This window comes from Mirounga angustirostris, unplaced genomic scaffold (assembly GCF_029215605.1).
Source record: "Mirounga angustirostris isolate CCGP_5_RB_7025 unplaced genomic scaffold, mMirAng1.0.hap1 SCAF_15, whole genome shotgun sequence".
Taxonomy (NCBI): Eukaryota; Metazoa; Chordata; class Mammalia; order Carnivora; family Phocidae; genus Mirounga; species Mirounga angustirostris.
Window position 1 is genome coordinate 80093540 of NW_026991723.1, and position 20616 is coordinate 80114155.

At 46.5% G+C, this 20616-nt stretch overlaps 1 protein-coding gene across 6 annotated transcripts in view; it reads right to left on the reverse strand.

Annotated features, from left to right (window-relative positions):
* CDK5RAP2 (CDK5 regulatory subunit associated protein 2) overlaps nt 1-13780 on the reverse strand; it is a 172035-nt gene extending 158255 nt beyond the window's left edge. For all 6 annotated transcript variants that reach the window (XM_045883023.3, XM_054509379.2, XM_054509378.2 and 3 more), the window contains exons 1-2: nt 13552-13780; nt 2895-2962 (exon numbers count right to left, since the gene is read on the reverse strand). In XM_045883023.3, coding sequence (XP_045738979.2) covers nt 2895-2962; nt 13552-13607 — 124 coding nt within the window. In that variant the 5' untranslated portion in view covers nt 13608-13780. The remainder of the gene's footprint in view (nt 1-2894; nt 2963-13551) is intronic.
* Nucleotides 13781-20616: the final 6836 nt, after the last annotated feature.

Consider the following 20616-nt stretch of genomic DNA (forward strand, 5'->3'; position numbering starts at 1 on the left):
TGCTGAGCAGAATACCATCTTCATGCGTCAGCGATTAAAGCAGATCTAACTGACTGGGGCTGGCAAGCTTTTTCTTAAAATGCCAGACGATAAATATTTTAGGCTCTGTAGACCATAACCAAAGCCTAAAATCTGTCACAACTGGTCAGCTCTTCTGTTGTAGCACAAAAAACAGCCACAGACAGTTCATAAGTAAGGAAGCTGTGTTCCCATAAAAGTTTATTTTCAAATGCAGGCAGCAGGTTGGAAAGTGCCCATCCCTGCTTTAGGGTGATTACACACTTGGCCAATGCCCAAAGCTTTCCACAGTTCTTTTCTCCCAACAAACATTTATTACACACCTACTGTGTGCCAAGCACCATGCTAGGTGCTGGGGAAAGAACAGTGAAGGAGACAGTGAGCCTGTGCCCAAAAGGCTCTGATCTAGGGGGCAAGACAAGAGGGTAAACAAACTGGCACCTTGTTCACAAAGTGCCTGGCACTGTTTAGGTGTTGGGTGCATGTGCACGAAGTAATGAATGAATCCATTCTTCCAACAAATATGCACTGAGGGCCTACTCTCTGGCCGGAACCATTCTAGATGTGGCTACATCAGGAAACAAAAGGAGCTGATCTTCTAGAAGAGGGAAGATGGAAATGAGCAAAATAACAGGACAATTACATAGGATGTGAGAAGGTGAGAAAGGCTATGGAGAACACTTAAGTGGCTAAGGACTGGAAAGGTCCAAGGTGGGTGAAGATTGCAATTTTAAGTCAGGGGGCCAAATTGGGAAGGTCGCACTGAGAAGGTGTCAGCTGGGCAGACCTGAGGAGAAAAGCAAATGGAGAAGCCCCATGCACGTGAGAACCAGCAATAAACAAAGGGAGAGGAGGAGAGGAGGTACGTGAGGTGCTGGGGGACAGACGGCGCACAGCCTTGTAGGCTCTTCTTGGGACGGGGAGCCGCCAGAGGGCTCAGAGCTAAGGGGTAACATGCCTGGACTTACGTTTCTGCAGGCTCCCTCTGGCTGCCTCGCTGAGAACAGACTGAAGGGCACTTAAAGGGAAACCAGGGGACCAGTCAGAATAGACTGGAGACCAAGGTGGCTTAGAGCAGGTGGCAGGATGATAAGCAGGGGAGGAGTGATCCGATCCTGGATGTTTTAAAGTCACCAACAGGAATACATGAACTGAAATAGGTGAAATATGTAAGCTCGGAGAGGAGAGCACAAGAAGTGGGGCTGGGGAGAACCAAGACGTTGGTGAGCTTTGAGCTGAGTCTTAAAGAGGCAGTAGAACAGAGGAAGGGAAAAGGAAGAAGAAACTTCACAAGCAAAGGCCCAGAGGTAGGCGTGGCCTTCAGAAACCACTGAGCACAAAAGGGCTCAGGAGGTGGGCAGGGGCAGATTGTCAAGAGCCCTGTGTACCAGGCAAAGGGCACACAGGCTTGTTTTCCTGGTTCTCAGACAGGCCATGCTCTGTCACCTACGCCTGCGTCCCTACCTAGGTCCTACTCATTCCTCAAGTCTCAGCTCCAATATCAGTGTTTTAAGAAACTCGTGCCTGACCCAGCTCCCTCACACCGGGGCACTCCTCCCCCTGCCCCCCTTCACTGCCTGGCCCAGCTCCCTCTCACCCCCACTCACAGCCCCTTTTTTCTTTGCTCATCACATCAATCATATGATTTATCATGACATTTCTTTGTTGAACTCTCTGTCTTCCAGACTGGGTCGTAGCCATGTTCAAGGTTGAATCCCAGCACTTACCCCAGGGCTTGGCACAAAGCAACGTACGCTATGGGCTGAAGCAAAGAGCAGTCCTATCAATTTTCCACTTCTAACTGCCTGTGTACAGGAAGAACAAAAACTGCTGGATTTTGTGTTAAGGTAGAAGTTAACAGGCTCTGAAGGAAAACCTGAGGGTGGCCTATAAGTTAAAATATTCTCCAGAAATAAACCTCAGGACACTGATATTGTCTGTTCTCAAAACTTCTTCCTTCTGGGGCGCCTGGGTGGCTCAGACGGTTAAGCGTCTGCCTTCGGCTCAGGTCATGATCCCAGGGTCCTGGGATCGAGTCCCGCATCGGGCTCCCTGCTCCTTGGGAGCCTGCTTCTCCCTCTGCTTCTCTCTCTCTGTCTCTCATGAATAAATAAATAAAATCTTTAAAAAAAAAAAAAAAAACAACTTCTTCCTTCTGCACATCTCCTCACTTTGGAGAAGAGAAAAAAAAACACAAGTCAAAATATCTCTGAGATATTTTAACAAGGCAAATTATTAGCACTTCCTTCACTATAGACACTTACGAGAGCATTCGCTTCTTTCAGAAACAAAAATTATGAAGAATGCTTAGCAAAAGCCAAACTGCCCCACAGAAAGTCTCCTCCTAATCCAGCTTAAACACAATAGACTGCTTATTTACTCAGCGCCGTCTCCTGTGGTCTAACCAACTATTTGTCTCCAAAGGGCAGGCCCGTGTAGGAATGCTGGGCCTTGACCAGCAAATGGAACGCAGCAGCCTGCCAGGAAGGCCTCGGTACACAGACGCTCAGCAGCACGGGGGGCCGCCAGCCACTCAGCGCCGAGACCAGCAGATCCTCCGGGCCTGACCCACTGCCTTCAACGCCCAGCCCCCAGGCAGCCGCCCAGGTCAGCGAACACTGGCTGAATCTCTCCGAGCCTGGTAGCAAAAAATAAAGCTCATGGAATATGGCCTAAAGGACATCAATTCCTCCACGCCAGTGTTTATGAAAGGAGGTAAACAGCAATTCACTAGGTACATAAAACACTGAGCACCTACGGAGAGCACCTGGCCATGCCAGGGTAGGCTCTGGGCCCCAGGGACTTCAAAGCCCAGTCCTGGGCTCAAGGCCTAAAGGCCCCCACGGTCAAGAGAATGCCCGGCTCTGTGTACTTACCACCATCTCCCAAACCAGCAATGCGGCTGATGCCATCCACTTCGTCTGGTAAATTGGGAACAAGGCCACTAGGAGAGAGCACAGGCAGGAAGACATGAGTTAGTGTTTGGACAACAGAGACTGTGAGGACTGCCTGGACTGCCCTTGACAATCATCAGGCCACAGGCAACAAGCAACAACACACAGCTGAGCTACCTGGGAGACATACAGCGCAAGGGTGAAGAACTCAGGCTTTGGGGCTCTAACCCTTAACAGCTGAGTGAGCTTCAGTAAGGATGGTCATTCATTCATTCATTCGGACCTCAAGTGTTCTGTGGACCGTATACATACTAGGTGCAGAGACACCATAAGCTAATGACGTTTCTGAGTCTCGCTTTACCTGTTACATGCAGATACCACCCTCTCCCTGTGAAGATTAAACGCGTTAATGTTTATGACACTTAGCACGTAGTAAGCACTCAATAAGTGGTTATCTACTGTTTCTGTCTTTACTATTACTGTCATTATTAATACGCCTACCACAACCAAAAATTAAGCTTCCAAGAACGTGGCACCAATTCAGATGCTTTAAAAATGTCACACAAAAATGCAACATCCCCTGATCCAAGAAATTTTACTGCTTGAATTATAAAAATAGGTTACATGAGGATCTGGAGACACTGACAGAAAACTAAACGTAACAGGAGGTGTGGCGTGACACAGAAGCCAGGGCGCTGCATTCTGTTCTAAGCTCTGCCGTATACCTCTCCCAGCCCCACCTCCTCCATCCCTAAAAGGCGAACAGCAGCTACTTCGTAAGTCCCTGGCAATCAAAGACACAAAGGGCCCAGCAAGGCACCTGGCACACTGTGGGCACTCCATAAATGGGAGCAAAATATTACTGTCACCGGGAAACATCCAGCGCTTTGTAAATTTATAAAAGATTTTCCGTCGTGAGAGCTGCCCGTGCCCCGAGAGTCCTTGCATTTTCAAAGGGAGGCACTAGGGTGCTGATAATTTCAGCAGCCTGGCCAGAGTCACATGGCAGTTAAGTGGACAACCAAGTCCAGAACCCAAGCCTTTTCTGTCTAACCTCCAATAATGCCTTCCTGTCCCAAGCTGTAAACGAAGAGCTGGTGGACGCTCAGCTTGACTTCCCGGCAGTTTGCTCTCTCCATGTTTCTAAATCCAAATCCATCCTGTACTGAGGACAATTCTGCCTGATCGCCAAATTCTGGAGTTGGGAATGGACCTTTGTGATCAGAACCAAGCAAAAAATTGGATATCATAAGATTCCAACATCAAGAGAATGATGACATAATATGTCTGCTATAAAGAGAAGTGAAAAAAAACTTCAGTAGACTATGCCTTCAACTATGAAAAAAAAATACATGTACACTAAAGTCACCTCAAATCCTTCTTGGAAACTAGGTGGGCTATGCATCCATAAGAAGACAAAGGAAATATTAAAAAATCATCATTTGTAGGAAAATGAGAGATATTTTCCTGTTTTTTAATTTTCTATACTTCTTCATTTTCTCTAATAACCATCACTAGAAGAACAAACTCCATTCTCTAAATTGAATATTAAAAATTAAAATCAAGTTCAACCAGCACCTTTTGCAGATAGTGGCCGAGGCCCAAAGTCCCACACCAGCTTACTGGTCAAGCTTAGCCAACAGTCTGGTCTGTACATTCCCGACCTGGGGTTCTCTCCACCACAGCCACTAACTACCATTGGCTGAGATGGCCCATCAATGACTCAAGCCAAGATCAACCACACTGGAAAACTACATGGCAGGCTAAGCCAAAGAATTTGGTCTTAGACAAGTTTCCAAGAGGCAAACAATGAAGTTTGAAAAATGACAGCTGACATCCCATTTATGAAAAGAAACCACTATTTAATGCAGAAGTTCCTGCCTGGTTCCTGCCAAATTTCCATTTGGGCTTTACCTACCCACTTTTATAATGCTATGAATCTCTGTCATCTGCAATCTCCTGTAGGTTCCAGCCACCCTCCAGCTTTAAGTAGCTCCCTCGTCCCACTCGGATCATTCGCTCTTAGCTTTGGGACTGAGGTTGGGGTTTCAAGGAGCCCCACTAGAAATGAGAACTATGCAAGCAAAAGCAGAGGGCTTGGGTAGAATTTTATCGATGGGGGAGACAAAGGCCCAAAAGGGGAAGGAACCTCTTGGCTCAAAATCACAAGGGTTCTCAGCCACGCAGAGATCAAAATCCAGGTTTCTCAGGGTCCATTCCACTCGCTAACCTGTGCCCGGGGCCACCCAAAGCTCCTAGATGAACGTGGCACCTAATCAGCACCAGTTTCCCCACAAGCCAAATACAGCATAATCCTAACAAGCTAGCATGTGGGGCACCCACGGGGAACAGGCACCAGGCTCAGGACAGGCAGCCTCCCGCTGTAGCCTCACCACGGCCCTTCTGTAGTAGGTGGTGGTTTTTAAATGCTGCTTTAAAAAAAAAAAAAAAAAAAAAAAAAAAACAAGGAAAACAGAAACTCAGAAAAGTTAGAAAGCTGAAAGACCCGAGCTGGCCTGATTTCAAAGCCCATGCTCTTAATCTCTACACTCCCACCCCCCACCCCAGTGCCCCTCTCGCCTTCCTCCAGGGGAACGTGGTAAGGTCCAAATGAACCAAGGCAGAGGATTTCCAGTGATCGGCACAGAGCACCCTCACCGAGGCTGCTTTTTGTCAACTATGTGGTGAGGGAATGAAGCGACACTCGCCTGCGCTTCACCACCTCACCCTCTTAAGGCACAATCACTTTTGTGCTGTGGGCGACAGCAGCCGTGTCCATTCGCACCACAAGCCCCAGGAAGGCCTAGAGGACTAAGTGCTTCACTGGTAAAGTGCTGGGGGAGCCGTGGCTGGAACTGGGCACCACATTCAGAAAACAATTATACCAAGTGCACTTCTGTCTGTCTTTTAACAACTCATTTTTCACTATGTTATTTATTCTTAATTAGTAAAGAAATACATAAATACAAAAAACACAGACAAAATAAGGCATACAGATGGCCAAAAGACACATGAAGAGATGCGCAACATCACTCATCAACAGGGAAATGCAAATCAAAACCACAATGAGGTATCACCTCACACCTGTCAGAATGGCTAGACTCACAAAGATAAGAAACAACAAGTGCTGGCGAGGATGTGGAGAAAAAGGAACCCTCTTGCACTGTTGATGGGAATGCAGACTGGTGCAGCCACTGTGGAAAACAGTATGGAGTTTCCTCAAAAAATTAAAACTAGAATTACCAGATAATCCAGTAAGTCCACTACTAGGCATTTACCCAACGAAAATGAAAACATTAATTTGAAAAGATATGCACCCCTGTGTCATCACAGAATTATTTACAATAGCCAAGATAAAGAAACAACCCAAAGGTCCATCGACAGACAAATGGATAAAGATGTGGCATATACATACAATGGAATATTACTCAGCCATGTAAAAGAATGAGATCTTGCCATCTGTAACAACATGGATGGACCTAGAGGGTACTATGTTGGGTTAAATAAGTCAGAGAAAGACAAATACCATATGATTTCATTTACATAGAGAATCTAAAAAAACAAAACAAACAAAAAAGCAGAAACAGACTCATAAACACAGAGACCAAACTGGTGGTTGCTAGAAGGGAAGGGGCAAATGGGTGAAGGGAGTGGGAGGAAAAAAAATACAGACAAGCCTAAAGTTCTTGACTACTCCTCACTCCCATAGTAGCCTCCTAACAGGTAGCCACTATTGTCAGCAAGACATGTATCCTTCTAGGATTTTTTCTATGTATTTACAGATATAGGGACACAGTTTTATTTTGTGGCTTAAAAACAAAACAAATGCGGGGCTCCTGGGTGGCTCAGTTGGTTAAGCAACTGCCTCCGGCTCAGGTCATGATCCTGGAGTCCCAGGATCGAGTCCCGCATCGGGCTCCCTGCTCGGCAGGGAGTCTGCTTCTCCCTCTGACCCTCCCCCCTCTCATGTGCTCTCTCTCTCTCTCTCTCTCTCATTCTCTCTCTCAAATAAATAAATGAAATCTTAAAAAAAAATGCATTCAAACTGTATATACTATTCTGCAGCATCTTTTCTTTACTTAATGTGTCCCAAAGATGTTTTCATGACAGTACAAATAGATCTACCTTCATGTTTTTAACTCCCACAAAGCATTCTAGAGCAGTGTTTTTCAAACTTGACTGACCACAACCCAGAGAAGGAAATGTATCCCCCTTAATTCTTGAAATGCTTTCTATTCTGTACTATTACATTTTTTAAAATTCTGGTTGCAACCTACGAAATTGAATTTCACGAGCTGCCAATGCATCAGTCTGAAATTCACTTTTGAAAGGATGTGTATTTACCAGATCCCCTGATGGTAATTCAATTTGTTTCCAAGTTGTTCCTTTTATAAACAATGCTTTATGAATATCCTCATACAGGTCTCCCTGTGCACGTGCATGAGAATTTCTTTAAGAAAACAGGAAGGGGAATTGCTGGGTCAAAACATATTCACATATTTTTATTGGGCAAAGGATTTGAAAATACAGTGGACCCTTGAGCGACATGAGTGGAACTGCACGGGTCCACTTACATGCAGATGTTTTTCTCAATAAATACCATACAGTACCGTAAATGTATCTTCTCTTCCTACTGATTTTCTTAATAACATTTTCTCTTCTCTAGCTTCCTTTACTATAAGAATACAGTATGTAATACATTTAACACACAAAATATGTGTTAATCCACTATTTATGAATCAGGCTCTCGGTTAACAATAGGCTAGTGGTTAAGTTTGGGCGGGGGGGGAGGAGTCAAAAGCCACACGTGGATTTTCCAGTGCGCGGGACATCACACCCCTAACCCTGTGTTGTTCAAGGATCAACTGTACACAAACGGCTATAGAAACACAAGAAAAATGTTGAACATCATTAGTCATTAGGGAAATACAAACCAGTATCATAAGGAGATACCATGTCACACCCCCGAGGCTGGCCACAATCAAAATGACAGACAATAACAAGAGTTGACAAGGCTGTGAAGATAGAAGAACCCTCATCCACTGCTGGAAGGAGTGTAAAAAGTGTTGGGCAGTTCCTCAAGATGTCAAACATACACAGAGTTAGCATATGACCCAGCAGTTCTACCCCCAGGTCTATACCGAGAAAGGACAACACACGTCCACACAAAAACTTACACATGAAGAAACGTCTATAGCAACATTATTCATAATAGCCAAAAAAGCAGGAAAAAAACCAAATGTCATCAGCCAATGAATGAATAAACAAAACATGGTACATGTATACAACGGAGTATGATTTGGCCATAAAAAGGAATGAAGTATGTCATGGACATACTACCACATGGATGAACCTCACAAATGACCACATATTATAAGATTCCATTTATATGAAATGTCCAGAACAGGTAAATCCACGGACAAAAAGTAGACTGTGGTTGCCTAGGGCTGGGGGCGTAAGAGGGCCGGAGTAATAGCTAGTGTTATTAATGTTTGTGTCCCCCCAGAATTCCTAGGTTGAAACCCTACTCCCCCTCCCAAGTGATGGTATTAGGAAGTGGGGTCTTTGGGAGGTAATTAAGATTAGATGAGGGCCGGAGGGTGGAGCCCCCATGAATGGGATTAGTGCCCTTACAAGGGTTACAAGAGAGCTGCTTCCTCTCTCTGCTCTCCACCATAAGAGGAAACAATGAGAAGTTAGCGGTCTGTAACCCACAAGAGGGCTCTCACCAGAACTCAACCATGCTGGCACACTGATCTTGGACTTCCAGTCTCCGGAACTGGGAGAAATACATTCTGTCATCTATAAATCAGCCACAGTCTATGACATTTTTGTTACAGTAGCCAAGCTAAGACCAGGAGTGACTGCTAATGGACACAGGGTTTCTTTCTTAGAGATGAAAGTATCCCAAAATGAGATTATGGTGATGATTGCACAACTCTGTAAATATACTAAAAAATCACTGAATAGTATGGGTGAACTTTATGGCATACAAATTATATTTCAATAAAGCTGTTTTTAAAAAACACACCTGGGCATATTTTTAATACCAAATTGTCTTCCAGAAGGACTATACCAATTGACACTCTGTGTGTGCACTTTCTCAGAGTGATTACAAAGCATTTCACTAATAAATATGGAGCCTGTATTTACATGGCATTTATCTTTTTAGAGACTGAACAAAATTGACTCATTCAACAAATATTTGTTGATCCTCTACTATGTTATGTGCCAGACATGGTTCTAGGTCTAAAGATACAGTGGGGAACAAGCGAGCCATGCTCCCCTCCCTCATTAAAGCTTATACTGGTGACTGGGAACACATTCCTCAAACTTCAAGCCTAGAGGTACCCCTGATCCAAGCTCAGCCCTGGATCAAGCCTTCAAACCTTCACCAAAATTTCATTCCACCATCCTCTTTCTCAACCTCCTTCTACAAAAGTCCATGAAGGCATTCTTTGCCTGACAATGTACGACTGTATACAAACTTGCAGGAAATCATTTCCTTTCGGTCTACCCCTCATTTACCCAAGCACTTAATGGCCATGCACTGGAGGAACGCATGGACGAACAAACCTGGGCCCAGGCCTTCAGAAGGTCACAGTTAGGCAGAGGCAGAACCCTCGGCATGAAAACAAAGGGACAAATCCAGGGTTGTGGGCACCGAGGATTTTGTCCAGGAAACCATGCAACACCGTAACAACAGAACAAAAACAGCTAACATTTCATGCACCCCCAGCTGGTGTCAGGCACAGAATACATACAACTTTGCTCCATCCACATAGTCACCCGGTAAGTAGGTATTATCACTGAAGAGAAACAGGCTCAGAAGGGTTGAGTGAATTACTAAAGCAACCCGGCCAGTAAGTGGCTGAAGCAGGATTCAGACCCAGTCGTCCTGAGTACAAAGCACAGGTTCTTCCAAAACCACCAAGCAGGACTTAGTAAAGGGCCTTAGCTTGGGCGAGCTTCCCAGGCCTGGCATCTGAGCCTGACTCTCACAGGCCTGGAGCGCTTTGGGGCACCCAAAGGTGATCAAGTTTGGAGAGAATGACGCATATCGACCTGATTCAACAAAGGTCTGGGGACAAACTGGACTTCCCGTTTAGTCTCTAAAACTGGGGCTTGGAAATTACCAAGCAGAAGGGTGCTCATATTAGTATAAAAAGAGATGATTTTATTCCAGGGATTTTTCTCTTCCACTGTGACCCTCTAATGGAGAACCTGTCTCACGCAGGACATTTCTGCCACTCTTGAAGGGCCAGTTCCAGTGCCAACAGCCCTACAATCCTCCCAGAGGCCTCTCAGCTCGGGTTCAGAGAGCTATTTGGAAGGCAGGACAGGTACCGAGGGCCAGGCTTTGGAGTCAGTAAGGCTGGATTTAAATCCTGGCTCGAATAAGAGACTCGTAACTGATAGAAACCAAACTGGGGATTGATGGAGGGAGGTGGGTGGGGGATGGGCTAGATGGGGGACGGGCATTAAGGAGCGCACTTGTTACGATGAGCACTGGGTGTTGTATGTAAGCGATGAGTCACTGAAGTCTACTCCAGAAACCAATATTGCACAAATGTCAACTACTAAAATCTAAATAATAAAAATAAATAAATAAATAAAGTAAATCTTGGCTTGATCGTGTACTTTTTTACGGAATCCCAGACCATTCACTTCACCTCTCCGAGCCTCAGTGTGCTCACCTGTAAAAAGGGGATAATACCGTCACCTCCCATTTATGTGCCTCATACCAGGTTAGGAACTGGCGTTACAAAGATGAACAAAACGCAGCCCCTGCTCTCCAACAGGTCAGAGTCTAATTAGGGAGACAGGCACGTTACAGTTGTATGTGCACCATCCAATGCAGGAACCACCAGCCACGTGCACCTGTTGAGCACCTGAAATGTGGTAAATCCAAATCAAGAAGTGCTTATAAGTGTAAAAATGCATACCAGGTTTCAAAGTGCAAGGTAAAAAAGACTGAAATATTTCATTAATAATTTTTTATTGTTTGCAACTTAGAATGATAATATATGGAAATATTGGGTTAAGTCAAATATATTATTAAAATTAATTTCACCTGTTTTTTACTTTTTCATTGTGGCTCCTAAAAAAGTTTAAAATACATATGTGGCTCACGTTATATTTCTACTGAACAGCGTCAGTAAATAAAACTCAGTAAGGTAGGGGCGCCTGGGTGGCTCAGTCAGTTAAGTGTCTGCCTTCGGCTCAGGGTCCTGCATTGGGGGTCCATGCTCAGCAGGGGTCTGCTTCTCTATCTCCCTCTGCCCCTCCCCCTCCTTGTGCACATGCTCTCCCTCTCTCAAATAAATAAATAAAATCTTAAAAAAAAAAAACAAAAAACTCTGGGAGGTAAATAAGGGCTGAGATGGGGTCAGTGATGGGTGGGGGTGGCTGGAAGAGCACAGAGGGCCCAGGTGGGGATGGGGATATGTCAGCAAAGGCTTCCTACTGAAATCTAAGCAAGACCTGAAAAATAAGAGGCGTTAATAAGGCACAGGGGAGAAGGGAAGGCAATCCAGGCAGCAGGAAAAGCGAGTGCATAGGTCCAGTAGTAAGAACGAACAAGGCAAGGCCACTCGTGACAAAGAGTTTGACAGCCAGGCAGAGAGGGAAGTGTTGGGGAGGAGAAAGGCAGGGGCAGAGAGGACAGAGGGGGTCAGTGAGGGAAATGGGGCCAGCTTATGAAGGACGTTAGAAGCTATATTAAAGAACATCCTGAGGGTGACGGGGAGCCAGGGAGGGCCTGAAGCAGGTAAGAGATCAGTCACAGGAACATATGCAGCGAAGGCAGGAAGGGGAGGCAAGGGAAGAGTTGTGTTCATCTGCTGAGTTGCTACTCTGTCAGGCACTGGTCAAAATCCTTTCAGATTCACCCATTTTTCAGATGACAAATACTGAGGCTCACAAAGAGCGAGTGCCTTGCCAAAGACCACAGGTTGTTAAATACAGAACTGGGATTGAAACCCACCTAGGTCTGGGTCCCAAAGCCCAAGGGCTTGGTCAACTGGCACAGAGATAAGAAGAGCAGAGAATATTAACGGACTTTATTTTTTTTTAAGATTTTATTTATTTATTTGACAGAGAGAGACACAGCGAGAGAGGGAACACAAGCAGGGGGAGTGGGAGAGGAAGAAGCAGGCTTCCTGCAGAGCAGGGAGCCCGATGTGGGACTCGATCCCAGGACCCTGGGATCATGACCTGAGCCGAAGGCAGACGCCCAACGACTTAACCGCCCGGCACCCCTTAATGGACTTTATCTTAAGGGCAATGAGAAGCACTAAACAGATACACAGCAGCAGACCGACCGTCGGATTTACACTTTAAAAAAGCCTTCAAACTGTAGTAGAAAGGACTATTACAGGTGTGAGGACAATCCAGGTGAGAGGTCCTCCCCAATTATGTTGGGACAATGGTAGTCAGATGAAGAGAAAGGGACGTGATGAATTACCACGGGATGCAATCAGGCGGGAGCTGTGAAGGGCCTTGCTCTGTGCCTGACACATAACGGGTTCTCATTAAACAGAGTAGCCATTTGTCCAGGTTTGCCCAAGATAGGACCAGTTCATGCCTGCTGTCTAGACATAAATATTAACTGTGCCCACTTCACTCTTCAAAGTGTCCCGGGTTGTATAATAAATAACATGGTCACCCTTTCAATGAGGGGGTCTGTGCCTAAAACCAGCAGCCTATCCCAGCAGACCTGGATCAGCACTGCGGATTCTCAGTCAGGGCTCTCCTCCACGTCCTCCTTCCCACTCTCCACCAGGAGCCCCCAAGAAACAAACGGCCCCAGCCCGGGAGCAGCCTGGGGCTCTGTCAGGCTTTCCTACCCAAAGGAAAGACACCAGGCCCCTCCGACAATGTGGGCTCCCACAGCCTCGTGGGACAGGTCCTTTGGGAGGCCACTCCCAGCCACGAGTCCCCAGTCTGTCCTACTGATGGTGGTGAGAATGATATGGTCACAGGATCATTTTTTAAGCACCAGTTATGTGCCACACACTACTCTTGCCAAGCAAATCGCGGCGAAGTCATCTCCTCTTCTGATCTTCACCCCAATTCTGTCGGCTGCATGTTACTACCAGTCCCATGTTACAGACGGGAAACAGGTTAGACCCCTTTACCAAAGCCACACAACCAGTTAGGTTAAAGGGTCGGGTCTGAATCCAATTCTGTTCAACTCCAGCCAAGGCCCTTAACCGCTGCACTGCACGGCCCCCGCCTTGGCCACTGTGCGAGCCCATGAACGAAGTCCAGACGCGCCAACTACCTTCCCCTTAAGGAAAGCAAACCTCCAAGGTGCCTACTCCTCAAACAGCCCCTACTAACGGTACACGCCCCTCCTCCCGCTCTTCAGAAAACCCCTTGCCTGACCCTCACCCCCTCTTCAAAGATTTCCCGAAGAGGCAGGTGTGATGCGGGTCGGGACCCCCGGTGCCCCCCCACTCAGGATCAGCCGCTGGGTCCTCGAGACACTCACCCTGCCAGACCCCACCCCACCCACTGCCCCCGTCCGGACGCCCTCAAACACTCTCAAGGGCAAACCCCAAGGCTCGGCCAGGGTGTACCCCATCAGCGGGAGCCCCGGCCGGGTCACCGCGACCCTGCCAAGCCCCGGCCGCACCTGCAGCCGCTGAGCGTCCCGGGGAGGGTGACGTCCTCTTCCAACACCGAGTCCATCGCGGACACGGGGGGGTGGCCTTGGCGTCTGTGGCGGCGGGGCCACCTGGTTCCCCCCGCTGTCGCGACCCGCAGGCTCGCCAGGTCCCCGCCCCCTCCAACCCCGCTCTTGTTCGGACTCCGGCGGCGCCGCTGGAATTCAAACCGCAGCCGCCGCCATCTTTCCCGGCGCTTCTTCCTACGGAAGCGAGGCGGGGTCACCGAGGCGCGCGCCGTGAAGCCGACAGCCGGCGCCCAGAGGCCTGGCAGAGAAGCGCGGGCGGGTGCCATCTTGATTAAGGGCAAGAGCCTCGCACTTGGGCCAGCAAGACCAAGAAAAGAGAGGCAGGCTGCCATTTTTTGTGAGGGCACTCAGGCCGAGGCCCGGGCAAGGGCCATGTTTGTTGAGGGCAAAGGCCGGCCTTGGTCCGTTAATTCAAGCGGGAGATGGGAAGCCAGTCTTGCACCGACCCTTAGAGTTCCTAACCCAGCAAATGCTTTTCTACAACAATGACCCCCTAACCTTAGGGGTCATTATACTGTGCATCCAAAAGGCTTTCGCCTTGAGCTGAAATTCAGATAAACAAGCGCCGCCTCACTTTAGAAAAATCCTTCCTGTGGGATCCCAAATCAAGCAGTAATCTGCACACTTACTTTGAAGCAAATAAGCTCATCCCTTTGAGTCGGTGGTCACCAACACTCCTCCAATCTCCCAAAGCTTAAACGCACCTGAGATCAGTAAACCGAGGCCCAGAGAGAGGAAACGAATCGCCCAAAGTGTCAAAGCCAGACCCACGGCTCCTGCCAACTAGATCAGGGCTCTCCACAACCCTGGCTGCCCTTCCTAATGCACCAGAAAATAAATGGATAATTTTGACAGAGCTGGGCCAGTGAAGTCAACCACCCTCTCCTCATCTCCGTGTTGCTACCTTCCCCTGTGGGCTGTCAGAAGAATCCTGGATGAAAATAACTTGAGAAGATGGGGGAGTGGGTAGATGGTGACTTTCCCTATAATCAGGTACAAGTCTTCCTGGTGTGCTAAAATGTAAGTGTACTTTCCAAAAGAAGCCTTCTCTAATCCTCTAATGTAAAGCAAGTCCTTTCTTGTATTCTTAGCAACGCGTATTTTTCTTTTGTGGCACGTAACCACATTTTGCAATTATGTATTTCTGTGTTTTTTAGAAAGTCTTCCTTTTGCTCTAGACAGGAAACCCCATGAGCACAGATACTGTGTTCTGAATTGTTCACTGCTATATCCCCAACACTATGTCTGCCACCCAGAAGGCATTTTAAAATATATGTTGAATGAATGATTCAACCAATCTGGAAATTGGGGGCTAATATCTATCCTGCAAGATTTTTGTGAGGATGTGAGGATGACCTGAGATATCGCTAGTAGCCCTGTCAACGGTAATCCCATAAATCTCTCCCCCACCCCTTTATTAGCTTTAGTGAAGTCTACAAAACTCATGGTCCTGCACCTGTCCTTCTTCTTCACCCACCCCTGAATCAGCAATAAAACAACAGCCTGAAAGAGAGAGTGGGCAGGAACAAGTTGGCACATCAGACGCCCCGACCCAGGGAAGGGACAGTCCTTGATGCCCTGGAACAGGCTAAGTTCAACCGAAGAGATGAGTGTGTCCAAAAGCAGGGAAGCTGGAGGTGTCAGATGCCTGCCCTGGTTCTGCCACCAACCCTCTGTGATCTTTGCAGACCACTCTTCTGGGCCTGTTTCTACACCTCTGAAATAAGAAGGCTGGACTAGATGGATGTCTCAGGACCTCACAGCTCTGGAGGCGATTTCTTTGTGTTTCTTTCAAAGCTACAAACACACTGCCAACTCTGTTCTGGTGAGGGAGGCTGAGTCACAAATCATCACTCCCCAAATGAAGGCACTAACTTTACATCCAGCAGATGGAAGCTCTTGAGGAAAGAAACGAGGACAAGGATTTACACATTTTGAGCATCTCTCGTGTATTACCTGTGTCCAGCATATCACACATACCACCTCCCTGAACTCTCACAAAGGTCCTCCGGAGTAGGTACAGGTGTTATCCCCATTTTACTCACCGATGAGAAGACAGAGACCAAAAGAGGTAAAAATAACTCACTCCAGGTCTCATTGCTGGTAAGTTGCAGAGCTGGGATTGGAGCCCAGGTGCCTCTAAACTCCAATGTCATAATTGTTTTGGGCAGCCTGTCTTTTGTATCTGTTTGTTTTTCTACTCCTTAAAATTTAGGACTAAGAGGTGAGGTCTACATCCCCACAACAGTATTTCAGTGATGTGTTCACCAGACTCTAGTCCTTGGGTAACTGCTGCAAGGTGGCCACAAGGTGAATCTTGGTGTGGGCGGTATGATCGTGGGACTGGAAGTCTGGCCACCTAGATTCGGACTCTGGAAAGTCCTCTGACTTTTCCTGTGACTGGGGTCCCTTCCCCTTTTGCTCCTCCTTGGGTTTCCCATGTGTAAAATGGGGCAGACAACAATGAGCTCACACAGCTGCATTATCTAACTAGATACTTTGAAAACTATAAAGAAGAAAGAGCCTGTGAGGAGCTCTCCTTATGATGAATCCATTGCCCTGTCCAGCAAATGACTATGTTCCCGGATGGTGTGCTAAACCCTTCGATGAACCTGGAAACTGAAAATAGAATCAACTGACAATGGATGGCCTATTTGGGAAGTTGTTTTTCCCATTTTCGTGGCCAGGGACGAGCCCTTTGCCTCATCTCTGTCTCACCAAGGCCCTTCTTTCTGCCAAGCCTGAAGATGATGTCACTGCCACCAGCTGTTTGGGCTATCTGGCTCCATCTCCTTGACAACAGCCACCCAGCCACAAGGCTGGCATTATTATCTGCTGGGCAAGGTCATAGCAAATGGCTGGAAGGAAGTAGCTTGCAGCCAGATGTTTCTCATTAGGGTAGAACCCTCCTGAAGTTTTAGCAGCTCAAGCATCTCATCAAGACACATGAGCTGCCATGACTAGCAGCAAGAATAAGTTTGTAACATCAGTTCATGCACACTGTTGCTTTGCACTGTTCCATTCTATCCTCAGGCGACTCTGAAGTATTTGGAGTGAGGGCCCCAGTCTACAGATGAGGAAAGAAAGGATCAGGGAAGGGAAGAGATTTCCCAAAGACATTCTTTTCTTCCTTTCTTTCTCTCTTTCTTTCCTTCTATTTTTCTTAGCTTTTCATTTAGAAATAATTTCAGACTTAGAAAAAAAGTTGCAAAAATAGTACAAAGCATTCCCCAGATAGCTTTCACCCAGCTTTGTAATAGATTAACATCTTACATAACTGTAGCATAATTGTCAAAAATAAGAAATTACATGGATACAGTACTATTTACTACAGACCGTATTTAAATTTAATCAGTTTTCTGGTGAATGCCCTTTTCCTGGATCCAATCTAGGATTCCACACTGTGTTGAGTCATCATGCCTCCTGACTCTCCTCCAGTCCGTGACAGCGCCTCTGTCTTTGGATTTCATGACATTGGCACCTGAGGAAAGGTCTTGCCATTTACTTGATAGAATGTTCCTCAGTTTGGGTTCATGTGGTGTTTCCTCGTGATTAAATTGAGAGGTAATGCACTTTGGGCATGAAAGTGATGCTATGCCTTTCTCAGGGTCTCAGGAGGCAGATGACGTTCATATGTCTCGTTAATTGGTGATATCAACTCTGATCTTGGCTAGGGTGGTATCTGCCAAGATTCTCCATGGCAAGATTATTATTTTTCTTTTTGTCATTAGTTAAGGGTCAACTCCCCTTGTGAGGGGATATTTGAGACTATGCGATTATCCTGTTTTTCATCAGACTTTCACCCACTAATTTTAGCATCCATGGATAATTCCTTTCTAAAACAATTATGACTGTGTATTCACCAATTGGTGATTTACTCTTCTCATCTTTCCTTCTATATATTTTGTAAAGATTTTATTTTTAAGTAATCTCTCCACCCAGTGTGGGGCTGGAAGTCACAACCTCAAGATGAAGAGTCACACGCTCCACCAACTTAGCCAGCCAGGCGCCCCTCCTTCTATATTTTTTAACTGGAATTCTACTGGAAGAAAGAGCTTTCTCTTCTCCCTCAGTTAGTTACTTATTGAAATCCATATGGACTTATGGGTGTTTGCTTTATTTGATGGGTTATAATCCATTACTATCCTTATTTCTTTTGTTACACAAATTGTCCTAGATTTGGCCAAGCTGCCCTTCTAATACATAGGTGTGCCAAGTTCCAGACCCAGGTCTGACTGGTCCCAAGGCCAGCAGAATTTCTAGCATGTCCCCCCAGCCCCTTGCTCTCAGGAGCTCTTCCCAATCAACCCTCCCCCTCAGCAGTCCTTAAGCACCCACTGTCTTCTCCAGAGCATGCTGGGTTACTAAGCCAATGATGCCATCTGGGCCCAAACGAGTCCCAGGCCGTGCACAGAGTTGGTGCTCAATGCGTTTGTCAAATTCACTTCAAGTCCTGACTTCGATTCAAGATGGAAAGAGGAATGAGAAACACTCCATAACAAGGGAGCAGCAGGTACAAAGGGTAACACGCATCAACAGGTTATGACCATAGACCTGCTAATTCAATGTTCTGGGCCTGCTTTCTTATTTGTAAACTCGGTGCATCAGACTGCAACATTGAGGGCCCCTTTGGCTCTGATGTTCCATGAATAACTGATATTAATTACCATATACTGATGAGCTCTTTCTATGTGCTGGACATGTGTTGATCAACATTCTATTCAATCCTTATATTAACCGTATGAAACAGGGACAGATTACACTCCAGTTTACAGTTAACAAAACCGAGGCTCAGACAGAAGAGGGATTTGCTGGGCCACACAGCAGTGAGGTGGAGGAGATGAGAGATGGACCCAGATGGACCCAGTACTTCATTCGAAAGCCCACCCTCTTAATCACGAAGCCGCGGTGCCTTTCATGGAGTTCCTGCTACCCCTGCCTTCAGAAGCTGGTGAAAATGCATAATAAAAAATCAAAGTAAAACATCTTCAATACTTTGCTGGTATAATAAAACTAACAGGGGCGCCTGGGTGGCTCAGATGGTTGGGTGTCTGTCTTCGGCTCAGGTCATGATCGCAGGGTCTTGGGACCGAGCCGCATGTCGGACTCCCAGCTCGGTGGGAAGCCTGCTTCTCCCTCTGCCTCTCCTGCTTGTTTTCTCTCTCTCTCTCTCTCTCAAATGAATAAATAAAATCTTAAAAAAAAAAACACTAACAGTAAGATTTTAGGGGCACAAAGAGAAGAAACTGAGTCATTCTGACTGAGGGGCTGGGGAAAGGTGTTTTATAAGCAAGATCCATTCCCTGCAAAAGAAAATACAAACTTGGGGCGCCTGGGTGGCTCAGTCGTTAAGCGTCTGCCTTCAGCTCAGGTCATGGTCCCAGGGTCCTGGGATCGAGCCCCGCATCGGGCTCCCCGCTCAGCAGGTAGCCTGCTTCTCGCTCTCCCACTCCCCCTGCTTGTGTTTCCGCTCTCGCTATGTCTCTCTCTGTCAAATAAATAAAATCTTTAAAAAAAAAATTAAAAAAAAAAAAGAAAATACAAACTTGTTCATGTCATAGGTGCATAAGGCCCTCACTTTTTAAGTCCAGCAGAAATAAAATCACTGTTTGATACACCACAATTTACAAAGCCCGTATCACATTTTTCATCCCTTCGATGCTTTCTCACACACAAACAAGTTTGTTAGCCTTTATGAATAAGGACACTGAGGCTCCAGACATGAACCAGTTTTCCCAAAGTCACACAGCAAAAGCTAGTGAAAGAAAAAGGAACTTGGACCTCAATCTCCCAGTTCCCAAAAGCTGATGCTTCTGAGCTTGTTGGAAACTTACAAAAGGCCTAGACACACCCCGAATCAAAATCTCCCATAATTGATCATCCTCAGTACCACAGCCAGATCCCCATGTGTCTAAACCCAGAGCCTGGCTATTAGAGAGTCAAAGGCTTCACAAAAATTACCCAGGGAGAGCTTTCCAGCACCCTTCCCAGCTGCACATCTGAATATGGAAAGTAGCAATAGCTGTAGGCAAGAAAAGATCGTGGAATTAATCAAGATGAATCCATTCCACAGAAGGGGCATCCTTTTCTGACTTGCCCAAAGGAACTCTGTACATGTGTGGCTCTTGAACACCGGAAATGTGGTTATGTGAACGAGGAACTGAATTTTTAAAAAAAACTTGATCTTACTTTTAAACAGCCACATGAGGCCAGTGGCTACCGTATTCACACAGATATAAGGCATGTCCATCACCCCAAAATCTCCCTTGTGATGCAATCAAATATCCCTTCCACCTCAGGAAATCACTAGTCCACTTTCTGTCATTAAAGATTTGTCTTGGTGGGACCACAAGGACGCCTACAACACTCAGCCTCCTGTGGATGCCATCCCAGCCCCAGCGCCCCCCACTCCCCCACCGCCCCACTCCCCCTCCCGAAAACACAAAAACAGCGGCAATTCAACTTAGAAAAGTGTTTCGTTTCACTCCAAATATACCTAAAACCAAGGAGTGGCCTTACTCCAATACTGGGCTGTGGGTTGGTTTTCTACTCAGAAAACAAGCCACCTGGTCCCAGGTCCAATTCCCCAACTCATTACAGAAAGAATAATATGGCTTTTGGGGGGGGGCATGTTGGGGTGGGTAAAGCTTTTATTAAATATCTCTTAAACAAAAGGGAGGGAAGAAGGAAGTATCATTCATTGTAGACATAGCATGAACCGAGGTGCTGTACGTATAAGGTTTGATTTAATCTCAGTGCAACCCTGAGGTCAGCATCATTCCTTTTACAGGTAAGGACAGGAGGACTAAGAGCCATTCATTAACTTCCCCAAGGTCCGATGGTTGCGGGGGACTGCACTGGGACCCGCATTGCTCTGCTTACAAAGCTGATGCTCTTCGTACTGCTACGGGTTGTTTTTTTAGAATTCCGTTAAAGAGATTTTTCTGCTGACGTTCCAGTACGCATCCTTTAATTAGATGGTAACAGCTAAGTAATAGACGTTGT